Raw genomic sequence first — 13,279 nt, 5'->3', positions numbered from 1 at the left:
CCTGCCTGCCTGTCTACCTGTCTACCTATCGATCGATCGATCTCTATCTTTTGTGTTCCTTCACACAATGTGGACTGCTAGTAATTGCCTGGACAATAGTTTTCTTTGGCAGGATTTCAGAAAGGTCTGCCACTGGTTCCTTTCTACGGATGAAAGAGGGCGGCTGGCCTAATGTCATCCAACTGGCTTCATGCCTAAGATGGCACTAGAACTTACTGTCGGCTGGTTTTCAGCTGGGTCTCTTAAGCTGTCTCTCTGTTTATCTGTCATCTATATATCATCTGTCTGACTGCCTATCTATATCTGTCTCTATCTGTCTTTCTGTCTCTATCTATCTATCTATCTATCTATCTATCTATCTATCTATCTATCCATCCATCCATCCATCCATCCATCCCCCTCTCTCCTCTCTTAAATCAAACTCTTATAAAGATTATCTTAATTGCCTGGAAGATATTGGCAGTCCTTCAGATCCCTTGGAGACAAACATTCAGGCCTTCAAAGGTCCATATCACTATTTGAATTGCAGTCATCAAAAGTAGATACAAGTAGGGTAATATGTAATAGGGACAGGAATTGGATGGAATGGAATGGAACAGAACAGAACAGAGCAGAACAGAACAGAACAGAATAGAATAAAAATTAGGAATGGAATGGAATGGAATGGAATGGAATGGAATGGAATAGAATAGAATAGAATAGAATAGAATAGAATAGAATAGAATAGAATAGAATAGAAATTAGGAATAGAATAGAATAGAACAGAACATTACAGAACAGAACAGAACAGAATAGAATAAAAATTAGGAATAGAATAAAATGGAATGGAATGGAATGGAATGGAATAGAATAGAATAGAACAGAACAGAATAGAATAGAATAGAATAAAAATTAGGAATAGAATGGAATGGAATGGAATAGAATAGAATAGAATAGAATAGAATAGAATAGAATAGAATAGAATAGAATAGAATAGAATAGAATAGAATAGAATAGAATAGAATAGAATAGAATAGAATAAAAATTAGGAATAGAATAGAATAGAATAGAATAGAATAGAATAGAATAAAAATTAGGAATAGAATAGAATAGAATAGAATAGAATAGAATAGAATAGAATAGAATAGAATAGAATAGAATAGAATAGAATAGAATAGAATAGAATAGTTTTATTGGCCAAGTGTGATAGACACACAAAGAATTTGTCTCTAGTGCATAAGCTCTCAGTGTACATGCAAAACAAGAAAGTAATAGTAATTTATTTATTTATTTATTTGATTTGTATACCGCCCTTCTCCCTAAGGACTCAGGGAGGTGAACAGTGACATAAATATCAAAAATGCACAAATACAGAAATTGAAAACAAATTAAACCCTAATGCCGAAATGCAGAAGATAAGTTACATTAAAACAATAATTACAACAGAACCCGTCAGACCAGACCGGATTGCTCAAACAGATAGGTTTTTAGGTAATCATAATATCAGAGTAATAAGTTGTCATAATAATGATACCAATAAGAAAAAGTAGTGGAACATATGAGAAGGATAAAAGTAATACTGCCACACTACGTAGGTAAGTATGCTTAGACAGCACTGTGGGAATTAGGTGTTCAGGAGAGTGATAGCACAAGGAAAAAAACCCTGTCTCCGTGTCTAGTTGTTCTGGCATGCAATGCCCTGTAGATACGCGCTACAATAGATGAACACTATGGAATGGGCAATCCGCCAAAGGAAGCTTCGGGTAAAATACAAATGTCCAACTTCATTCTATTTCTTGCAGAGGTGTTATTGTCGGTGTTGTGTTTGTGGGCTTGTACTTTAGCCTCTTTGTGGGTTTTGTTTTTACTACAGCCACTTCCCACCTGTCCCAAGCCATGTCGGTTTTGCTGGATGAAATCGCAGGAAACATGCCTGTTCAAGACATGGATCAGAAGCCCTCAATACTAGAGGCCCTTCAAGGTTAGCCTTAAAGATAAAGAATTCCAAACTGGTAATCTCCTGATGTCTGGAACTGCAGTGTCTGTCCTGTGTGGAATCCCAGAAGGGGAAAAAAATCCTTAATTTCTTGCTTCTCCACACTATGGCAGTATCTCTGTCGTACGACTGTTAGCTTTGACGCGAAAAGTCAGACGGAGCCTCCTTTAAATTGAGGCTGACTCCTAGTGGCCCAAAGAGTACACTTGTGTTGTTGTTTTTTTGCAATAATACAGAGCTAATTTGGGATGTTTTATGAAGTCCCTATTGGCTTGGGATTTCCTTGTGGTCTCCTATTCAAGTATGGATCAAGTCTTCTGTCCAAGGATCAGCCACGGCTGGTTTGATGCTGCCAGCTGCTGAGACAATGACACGTCAACCATGATATCATTAACTGTAGAACTGATTGCAATGCGTAAAAGAATCTATCTTGCTCTTTCTCAAGAAAAATTAAAAAGTGCCATCCAGACAAATGTCATGCAATTCTGTAACGATTTAATGACTTGACTTATTGAATCCCTGAAGCAGAGAAGTCTACTCTGCAAAACCCTGAAATTTTGCTTATCTCCCATTTCATTATGTCCCACTCAACATGTCTCAAGTGACTGTGAAATTGCTTTTAATTTTTGCTTCTAGTCTTTGCCTTCATAAGGACATATTTGGCAAGAAGGGTAACAAAGCGATCAGTATTACCCCGTGTGTCCAAGTCTCAACCTGATCTTTATACACTATAATCCAAGGAACCACAGTGGAATAACAGGCAGCAATGTATAAACAATATTTGTGGGAGAATGCTGCAATATTTCGATGAAAATCTCTTGAAGTGTTTGCTGAACTGCATTCCGAGTCATGTATACATGGGCATGTATATAAACTAGATAGATAGATAGATAGATAGATAGATAGATAGATAGATAGATAGATAGATAGATAGATAGATAGATAGATACAGTAGATAGATAGATAGATAGATAGATAGATAGATAGATAGATAGATAGATAGATAGATAGATAGATAGATAGATAGATAGATAGATAGATAGATAATAGGACAGATAAATGATAGATGATAAATAACTAACTAGCTAGATGATAGATGATAGAGAAATGATAGATGATAGATACAATGGTGGGATTCAGCCGGTTCACACCACTTCGGCAGAACCGGTAGCTAATTTTTTGTTGCCCAGGCCCAGAATGGACTTCTGAAGTGCACAGAGAACCAGTTGTTCACATATTTGAATCTCACCACTGGATAGATAGATAGATAGATAGATAGATAGATAGATAGATAGATAGATAGATAGATGATAGATAGATAGATAGATAGATAGATAGATAGATAGAGATAGATAGATAGATAGATAGATAGATAGATAGAGATAGATAGATAGATAGATAGATAGATAGATAGATAGATAGATAGATAGAGATAGATAGATAGATAGATAGATAGATAGATAGATAGATAGATAGATAGATAGAATGATGGATGGATAGATAGATAGATAGATGAGAGATAAATGATAGATGATAGAGATAGATAGATAGATAGATAGATAGATAGATAGATAGATAGATAGATGGATGGACAGAGACAGATGAGAGATAAATGATAGATGAGAAGATTAGATAGATGATAGATAGATAGATAGATAGATAGATAGATGATAGATAGATAGATAGATAGATAGATAGATAGATAGATAGATAGAATGATGGATGGATGGACAGATGGACAGATGAGAGATAAATGAGAGATGAGAGATGAGAGAGAGAGAGAGAGTGATCTCATTATAGGGTTATAGTTCATTCACTCTAGTTTCTCTCTTTGCTTCTTTTTTCTCTAGGTGTGTCTTCTTCAGCACTCATTCCTGCTAAATCTGAAAGGCTGAAAATACAAATGACAGGTGGGCAGTGAGGGGATCTTAATGAAAAGCTGATGCTATTGATCCAATGGCTGACTGAGTGGGAGGGTGCAACTCACAAAAACCCAGAGTTCAGATAAATCCATTGAAAAGCAAGAATAGGAATTTATATACATGGAGAAATCAAGAAGCAATCAGGTTTGTTTCTGAGTGTTTAAAAGGTAAAGGTAAAGGTTCCCCCGCAAATGCGTGCTAGTCGTTTCCGACTCTAGGGGCCGGTGCTCATCTCCGTTTCAAAGCTGAAGAGCCAGCGCTTGTCCGAGGACGTCCCTATTTTTCTACTTGCATTTTTACGTGCTTTTGAACTGCTAGGTTGGCAGAAGCTGGGACGAGTAACAGGCGCTCACTCTGCTACGTGGCACTCGGGATTCGACCCGCCAAACTGCTGACCTTCTGATCAACAAGCTCAGTGTCGTAACCCACTAAGCCACCGCGTCCCTAGTTCTGAGTGTTTAGGGCTGAGCTAATGAGGAAATGCTAGATAGTCCCTAATTTTCCATTTCTTTCCCATGGCTTCCAGTTCGGATGCAATTATCACCTCCTCTTTCTTCCAGGATCGAACTTGTTAGCAAAGACTCGGCACCAGATCAACCAAGTGAGCCGTGCGGAGTTGACTGGCAGTTTTCTACGACTTCGTGATGAACATTTGCTGCTCAGGCAGCTCACTCAAAAGCAGGAGAACAAGATCAAAAGGTACTGGGAGGAACATGTGAATTTATTAAACCCTGGGGATCGATCTGATAGACCGGGGTTCTTCAAACTTGGCAACTTTAAGACTTGTGGACTTCAATTCCCAGAATTCCTCAGCCAGTCCCGACTGGCTGAGGAATTCTGGGAATTGAAGTCCACAAGTCTTAAAGTTGCCAAGTTTGAAGACCCTTTGGGATAGACTGGGTACCACCATTGACAGTACGATCTTTAATTTACTTGTTGGACCTGGATTTCATACTGAAATGAAGACTTTCAGAGGATGAATGAAGTATTATATGTAAGGTTTCTTCCAGGGTTAGTCCAACCATCATAGAATCATAGAATTGGAAGGGGCATAGATATCATCTATATCAACCCACTACAAGAAAAGAAATTAAACTAAATTAAACACGAGAGAAGATTGTTCAGTCTCTTCTTGGAAATGTCTCCATAAGTAGCACAGTTTGTTCCTTTGTTCAGCGGATCTTTTTCCATGAGGAAGTCAAACTGGTAAAGGTAAAGGTAAAGGTTCCCCCGCACATGCGTGCTAGTCATTTCCGACTCTAGGGGCCGGTGCTCATCTCCGTTTCAAAGCCGAAGAGCCAGCGCTTGTCCGAGGACATCTTCTGTGGTCATGTGGCCGGCACGACTAGACGCCAAAGGCGCACGGAACGCTGTTACCTTCCCACCGGAGTGGTCCCTATTTTTCTACTTGCATTTTTACATGCTTTCAAACTGCTAGGTTGGCAGAAGCTGGGACGAGTAACAGGCGCTCACTCTGTTACACGACACTCGGGATTCGACCCGCCAAACTGCTGACCTTCTGATCGACAAGCTCAGCGTCCTAACCCACTGAGCCACCGCGTCCCTCAAACTGTTAAAACAGCATACAAAATTGTACTCGGCTTACAACCACAATTGAAGCCCAAATTTCTGTTGCTAAGTGAGTTTTGCCCCATGATTCGCTGCAGTTAATTTAGGAACACAATTGTTAAGTGAATCTGGCTTCCCTATTGACCTTGTTGGTCATAAGGTCTCAAAAGGGGATCACGTGACCCTGGGACACTGCGACCGTCATAAATATGAATCAGTTGCCAAGGGTCTGAATTTTGATCATGTGACCACAGGGATCTGAAACAGTCCTAAGTGTGAAAAATGATCATGTCACTTTTTTCAGTGGTGTTGTAACTTCAAGCGGTCACTAAACGAAGTGCTGTAAGTCGAGGACCACCTGAAAGCGAAAACCAAAATCAACAGTGCAAACGTCCTCTTGAAAATGACATATTTTAAGCATCTTTTTAAAAAAGGATTAACGGCAGATGTTATACAACTCTTTGCAAGTGCAGTAGATCTTGCAGTAAATCTAGCTCTAGTGACCTCTTGGGGCAGAAAACAGGAATTGCAACATAGCATTGTCATGGAAAAGGGACGCAGTGGCTCAGTGGGTTAGGACGCTGAGCTTGTCGATCAGAAGGTCGGCAGTTTGGTGGGTCGAATCCCGAGTGCTGCGTAGCAGAGTGAGCACATGTTACTTGTCCCAGCTTCTGTCCACCTAGCAGTTCGAAAGCACGTAAAAATGCAAGTAGGAAAATAGGGACCACTACGGTGGGAAGGAAACAGCGTTCCGTGTGCCTTTGGCGTCTAGTCATGCTGGCCACATGACCACGGAGACGTCCTCGGACAAGCGCTGGCTCTTCGGCTTTGAAACGGAGATGAGCACCGGCCCCTAGAGTAGGAAACGACTAGCACGCATGTGCGGGGGAACCTTTACCTTTTACCTTTACCTTTACTGTCATATAAAGAAGTTACAACTAAATTAAGGAGGCAGGTGTTCCGTCCCAAGTTTATTTAAACACATATTTTGATGATGAGAGACATGAAATTCACGTTGTTTAGACTGCTACACAAAACATATAACAATAATTTCACTGGGCAGTGTTTGGGCATGTCTAGTTTATTGAAAAGAAGGACCAGGGGTGACATGATAACAGTCTTCCAATATTTAAGGGGCTGCCACAAAGAAGAGGCGGTCAACCTATTCTCCAAAGCACCTGAAAGCAGGCAGGACAAGAAGCAATGGATGGAAACTAGTCAAGGAGAGAAGCAACCTAGAAATGTCTTGACAGTTAGAACAATTAATCAGTGGAATGACTTGCCTCCAGAAGTTGTGGGTGCTCTAACACTGGACGTTTTTAAGAAGAGATTGGACGACCATCTCTATGAAATGGTATAGGGTCTCCTGTTTGAATAGGGGGTTGGACTAGAAGACCTCCAAGGTCCCTTCCAACTCTGTTATCCTGTTATTCTGCTATTTTCATTCATTCAAAGTTACTTGTTTCTTCTATCTTTTCCTACGTAATTCGTATTTGGCTTTTGTCACCCATGACAATTTTAAATAATGCTCACAGTTGAGTCCCTAAAGCAGAAACCCTGGCCTAACCCAAACCCAGAACTCCTTCAGAAGACCGAGATTGGATGTTCTTTCTTTGTTCCTCCAGGATGGGCACCAAACTATCAAGACTGAGTCACAAGCGAGCACAACGGGAGACCCGGAACAGGAGACCCAGAAATTTCATGCAGAACTCTATGCGGAATCTGGACTTAGAGGAAGGCCTAGAAGACATGCAGGAACGGGTTTGGGAGTTGGAACATCTCAACCAGCGTTTGAAGAGCCACCTGTTCTTCTACAAGCAACAGCTACAGCTACAGGGTTGTAGCCGTCACTGTCCCTACGGCCACGTCACAGCCAAAGTCAACACAGGCTTTCGTAGACCACATACCTCTCCTAGACCAGGGCCCAAGAAGTCACTGAAAGGTAAGAAGGTTGGAGAGCTTGATGTGTTCATTGCTGGGAAGGTTCTAGCTTGCCAACACTTTTGGGGGGAGGATGGGGTGGGAGGAGAATGGAATGCAGACTCCAGATACCAAGATGCCGGTCCGTGAGAACTAAGGACGCTCAATAGTTGTTGACTGAGAACTAAAGACATTCTCTCACAATAACTATCAGACTTATAATTGGACCATGTGACCTGTACTAATAGGGGGAGGGAGACCTGATGCTTTTAATGTAGTGATTTAGGCGGGAATTAACCGGAGCTGCTTGTTGTGATTCAGGGTCAGCCTGTGGGTTCGGCAGTTGGGTCGGATGACTCAGAGGAGGAGGGGGGTGTTGAAGAGCTTGCTGAGGGGGTTGAAGATCTTGCTGATGAGAGCCCTCAGCCAGGCCCCTCCCACTTGGTCACCACGGAGACCCAGCTGTGTGAGCCTGACAGTGTGGATGAAGATGACCCACAGCTGGCCCTGTTCAAGGACGCCCGACGCAGGAGGCAGTCAATTAGGAGTAAACAGAGGAAGGCAATGGGTCTTCTTGGAAGGAGGCAGAGAGAAGCCACGCCCTGAACTCTATATAAGGGGAATGTGTGGGGAGGGCTGGTTTGCTGAAGGCAACCACTTGGATAGTTCATGTTTCTTAAAGCTCCTGTTTCTTGGTTTGTCTTGTTCCATTTGTTTTTGTGGTAATAAATTTGTCAGGCGTAATTCCAGCCTCTTGCCTTCTTGTAAAAGGGTTTGTCCCTGTCTTTTCTGCAGGGCCGGTAGCAGGCTGGTACAGAACACTGCTTTTCCTTTCACCTGTGCCGAAATGATGTACTTAACAAAGTTTTGCATTAGAGTTGGATGGTCTCAGCTGTGCTTACTTTGTCGGGCTCGTCAGTCGGAACCTTGACAATAACAGCATTTAGATTGTCCTTGGAAATCATCGGGGGCTTTTTACGGATGCTCCCTCTTTGTTGAATGGTGGGAAGTCTATAGAGATTCAAGGACATTGCAGTCAGTCCATCCTTCTCTCTCTCTCTCTCTCTCTTTTTTTTTTCTTTCTTCTTTTTTGGGTGACAGAGATGCAGGTATCAAGAATGGCAGTCCGGCCAACCTCTCCCAGATATGCTGATGATGTTCTGGAAAGGTTCCAAGCAGAAACCGAAAGACTGTGAGTTCTAGTCCCGCCTTGAGTATGAAAGCTGACTGTGGGCCCATCACAAGGAGACTGTGCTTTCTAGTCTTGCCTGAAAGGCATGAAAGGTGCCTAAGTGACTTTGGGCCAATCATCAGGGAACAGAGAATTCTAGTCCTTCCTTTGGCATGAAAGTCAACTGGGTGTCTTTGAGCCAATCATCAGGAGACTGTAAGTTCTAGTCCCAGTTTAGGCAAGGAAGTTGACTGGGTATCTTTGGGCTAATCACCAGGAGATGGTGAGTTCTAATCCTGCTTTAGGTATGAAAGGCTTATGGATGACTTTGGGCCAATCACACTCTCTCTCAACCCAGCTCGCTTTACCAGGCTGTTGTTCTGGGGAAAAATAAGAAAGGAAGGAATATTCCCTACCTTGAATTATAAAAATAATAAAGGTGGGATAATTTTTATTGTGTCGTGGGTTCTTGGCTGCGTGGTCAGACAACAGACAAAGGACTCAGCATGGCAGCTCTTTATTGGTGGTAGTACTGAAGAGGACAAAGGGGTTACCTGTACCCCTTTATATACCTGGCCAGGTGCACTGGCAGCCAATCCCTTATTTGGGTTTTCCCGCCGAGCGCTTAACAGCCAATCCTGTTAGAGCACAGCGCCACCTGATGGTAACAATGAACTGCTGCTTATATTTTATTATTTATTTATTTTATTTATTTAATTTAATTTTTATACCGCCCTTCTCCCGAAGGACTCAGGGCGGTGTACAGGGCAATACAATAAAATACAATATATAAAAATTAAAAAATATTAAATACTACAGCCCAATTCAATAAATTAATACAATAGTGTTAAAATACCCCTAAACCCATCAGACCAGGCCGGCTTGTTCAAATAAATATGTTTTTAGGTCACGTTGGAAGGAGCGAAGGTCGGGAGCCATCCCGAGCTCCACCGGTAAACGGTTCCAAAGGTCTGGCGCGCCCACAGAGAACGCCTTCCCCCTGGGGGCCGCCAGTCGACACTCTCTGACCGACGGCACCCTGAGGAGGCCCTCTCTGTGGGAGCGCACTGGATGAAGGGAAGTTGATGCTGGCAGCAGGTGTTCCCTCAGATATCCCGGACCCAAGCCATTTAGGGCTTTATAGGTCATAACCAGCACCTTGAATCTTACCCGGAGGGCAACCGGAAGCCAATGCAGCTCACGGAGTAGAGGTGTTGCATGGGAGTATCGGGAAGCCCCCACCACCACTCGCCCGGCTGCATTCTGCACCAGCTGAAGCCTCTGAGTAGTCCTCAAGGGCAGCCCCATGTAGAGAGCATTGCAGTATTATCCCCATACATAACAATTTTTTTTTTTAAAAAAAATCTTGTTAGCCTGCAAGAAAGAAGACCAATCTTTAAAACAGTGGCGTGCATTTTAGAAACATCAGTTGTTTTCTTCTCTCCTTCCTATTAATGACAGAAAAACAAAACTATATTTCTTCTTTCAGGTCCCACAGTCTGGTGCTGGCTGAGTTAGACAAGGATCATCAGCTGCTGAGTTTCACACCTGATAAAGAAATTGATCTGGAACACATTCAACCTCAGAAAAGCTATCTAAACTTGCAGGAATACCGGTAATGTTTGGTTCTCTATTTCCCTAATATTCATACCTAATATTCTGTGGTAAGAACACACACACACCCCAAGCGTTTTTACTATGCCCGCCAAACCCTGGCTATTGCAAAAAGCAGAAACGTTGAATCGTGCCTGTTGATTCACAAAGAGAGCTAAATGGAGGCAATAGGCAGACTAAAGATAAGGTAGAATTAATTACATTTGTTTGACAGGATTAAAACCCAAGGAAGCCAGTATTTTAGACCAATTGTTAGCCTTTGAGAAACAAGCTAAACAAATAATAATAAAAGCACAACAAAGCAAGCCTTCAAATTACAAAGTGCTGTAAAACTGTGTAAAAATCCTTGTACTCATCAAATCAGCTGTCCCAGAACAGCATGCTGTTGTTGGTTCTGCTCATCAATGAACCTTCTTTCTTAAGCAGCCTCCATTTTATTCCCAGCTTGGAACTGGACCTGATTTTTCTCTCAACAATTCCTTCCTCTCTTATTTTCCCCAGAACAACAGCCCTGCAAAGTGAGCGGGGTTGAGAGAGTGATTGGCCCAAAGTTATCCAGGAGTCTTTCATGTCTAAAAGCAGGACTAGAACTCACCATCTCCTGGTGATTGTACCAAAGAAAGTCCACTTTGATTCCGCACAGTTCAATATTTTCTGAATTACTATTTGGTCGGGTGGGCTAACATCCATGTTCCAATATTGGGCCCATGCCAATCTTGCAGCAGTGGTTATATGTAACAACAGGTACCACGCAGTTCTGTTTATTTTTTGTGGTCTTATCCCCAATAACTGACTCAGCCTTCCATCCTTCCGAGGTAGGTAAAATGAGGACCCAGATTGTTGGGGGCAATCAAGCTGACTTTGTAATAATGCCGCTTGGGGGTGTGTGTGTGAAAGCCCTAACAAGCAGGCATATACATAGAATGAAGGCTACTGCTAAGCTTGTAAGCCGCCCTGAGTCTTCGGAGAAGGGCGGGATATAAATGGAATTAAAATAAAATAAATAAATAAATAAATTAAAAAAAATACCTCAGGACACAATTGTATATGGTATCCCCCTTACTATAATGTTAAGGGGACGAGGGGACACAGATTACTATTTGTCTTGGAGTCAATGGTACAATTGGATGTCCAAAAGAGCTATTAATTGAATTTCATTACTTGTTATATGCAATGATTTTTCCTTTCTTTGTGGTTGCTTTCTTATATGTAACGGGACAACCTTATTTCCTCCTCGCAATGTGATGTAAAGCGCTATTGACTTAATGTTTGCTTGATACACAAATAAACAAAATTGGGGGGAAAAAAAGAAAGTAAACTTTATGCCTAAAATGGGACTACGGTAGAACTTACTGTCTCCTGATTGGCTCAAAGACACCCAGTTGACTTTCATGGCAAAGGCAGGACTAGAACTCACTGTCTCCTGATGATTGTCCCAAAGTCGCTTAGGATTTGATCTAGGATTACAACTAAAATGTCTCCCAAGGCCTTGTTTTCTACAGCGCTCTTGATTCTTCTTCTGCTTTCGTTGATAAATTCAACGAAAGCAGAAGTTCGATGTTGGGTGTGCTTGTGGTTTTTGAAGTTTGGTTTAAAAAGAGAAAAATTCACAGGTCAAGGTTAGGTAGTTATTTATAAAATGGGGGTGTTATAAACGTTTGACCTGGAACAAGGAAATACAAGTCGTCCCCGACTTACAACAGTTCGTTTGGTGACCATTTGAAGTTACAAAGGCACGGGAAAAAGTGACACGACCGTTTTTCACAGTTACGACCTTTGCAGCACCTCTATGATCAGGTGATCAAAATTCAGATGCTTGGCAACCGGTTCATATTTATGACCATTGCAGCGTTCCGGGTCATGTGATCACCTTTTGCAGCCTTCAGAAAAAGCAATGGGGAAGCCAGAATCACTTAACAACATTATTAACTTAACAACTGCAGTGATTCACTTAACAACTGGGGCAAGAAAGGTCATAAAATAGGGGCAAAATTCACTTAACATCTGTCTCGCTTAGCAAAATAAATTTGAGGCTGAATTGTGATCATAAGCTGAGATCTGCATAACATCAAATTCTTGCAGGCTGCTATAAGTTAGCAGGACATTTCTGGAGACTAACCCACGGTTTTAGTGCCTGCTCAGCAAGAAATCTTTTCTCGAGGTATTGATTTTGCATAGATGGGGCTGATTGTGCATTTGTGCAGTTGGGACGAGATCACCGATCGGTGCCGATTTGTTTCCCTTGTTCAACAGAGCTGCCATCCAGAAGAATGTGGAGCTGATTCGTTTGCAGAAGCTGTTATGGGAGAAGAATTCAGAACTGGTGATCTCCAAAGCTCAGATTACTGTCTTGCATGAGGTAAGTCCTGGCACTTTCAGAGAGTGGGATCCTTGGTGCAGTCTGAGCTTGCTTCTTTTCTTGAAGACATTTCATTACCCTAAGGTTCTACATTTAGGCAGGAAAAATCAAATGCACGGGTATAGTATAGGTGGTACCTTGCTCAATAGGAGGAACTGTGAGAGAGATCTCGGAGTCCTAGTGGACAATCACTTCAATATGAGCCAGCAGTGTGCTGCAGCTGCCAAAAAAGCCAACACAGTGCTAGGCTGCATTAACAGAGGGATAGAATCAAGATCAAGTGAAGTACTAATACCACTTTACAATGCCTTGGTAAGGCCACACCTGGAATACTGCATCCAGTTTTGGTCACCATGATGTAAAAAAGATGTTGAGACTCTAGAAAGGGTACAGAGAAGAGCAACAAAGATGATAGGGGGCTGGAGGCTAAAACATATAGGGAACGGTTGCTGGAATTGGGTATGTGTAGTTTAATGAAGAGAAGGTTGAAGGGTTACATGATAGCAGTGTTCCAATATCTCAGGGGCTGCCCCAAAGAAGAAGGAGTCAAGCTATTCTCCAAAGCACCTGAAGGCAACGGATGGAAACTAATCAAGAAGAGAAGCAACCTAGAACTAAGGAGAAACTTCCTGACAGTTAGAACAATTAACCAGTGGAACAACCAGCCTCCAGAAGTGGTGAATGTTCCAACACTGGAAGTTTTTAAGAAGAGACTGGACAGCCATTTGCCTGAAATTGTATAGGGTTTC

At 42.0% G+C, this 13,279-nt stretch overlaps 1 protein-coding gene across 1 annotated transcript in view; it reads left to right on the top strand.

The window, feature by feature from the left end:
- Positions 1–1,875: 1,875 nt before the first annotated feature.
- RPGRIP1 (RPGR interacting protein 1) overlaps positions 1,876–13,279 on the top strand; it is a gene marked incomplete at its 5' end in the record, with an annotated part of 44,842 nt that continues 33,438 nt past the window's right edge. Inside the window, 7 exons of the mRNA XM_083378786.1 lie at positions 1,876–1,960; positions 3,826–3,885; positions 4,458–4,596; positions 7,092–7,408; positions 8,488–8,578; positions 10,047–10,172; positions 12,425–12,530. Of these exons, the coding sequence (XP_083234912.1) occupies positions 1,876–1,960; positions 3,826–3,885; positions 4,458–4,596; positions 7,092–7,408; positions 8,488–8,578; positions 10,047–10,172; positions 12,425–12,530 (924 nt within the window). The remainder of the gene's footprint in view (positions 1,961–3,825; positions 3,886–4,457; positions 4,597–7,091; positions 7,409–8,487; positions 8,579–10,046; positions 10,173–12,424; positions 12,531–13,279) is intronic.

The sequence above is a fragment of the Vipera ursinii genome, assembly GCF_947247035.1.
Source record: "Vipera ursinii genome assembly, chromosome: Z".
In the NCBI taxonomy this organism is placed as follows: domain Eukaryota; kingdom Metazoa; phylum Chordata; class Lepidosauria; order Squamata; family Viperidae; genus Vipera; species Vipera ursinii.
This window is presented reverse-complemented; position numbering and strand designations above follow the sequence as displayed.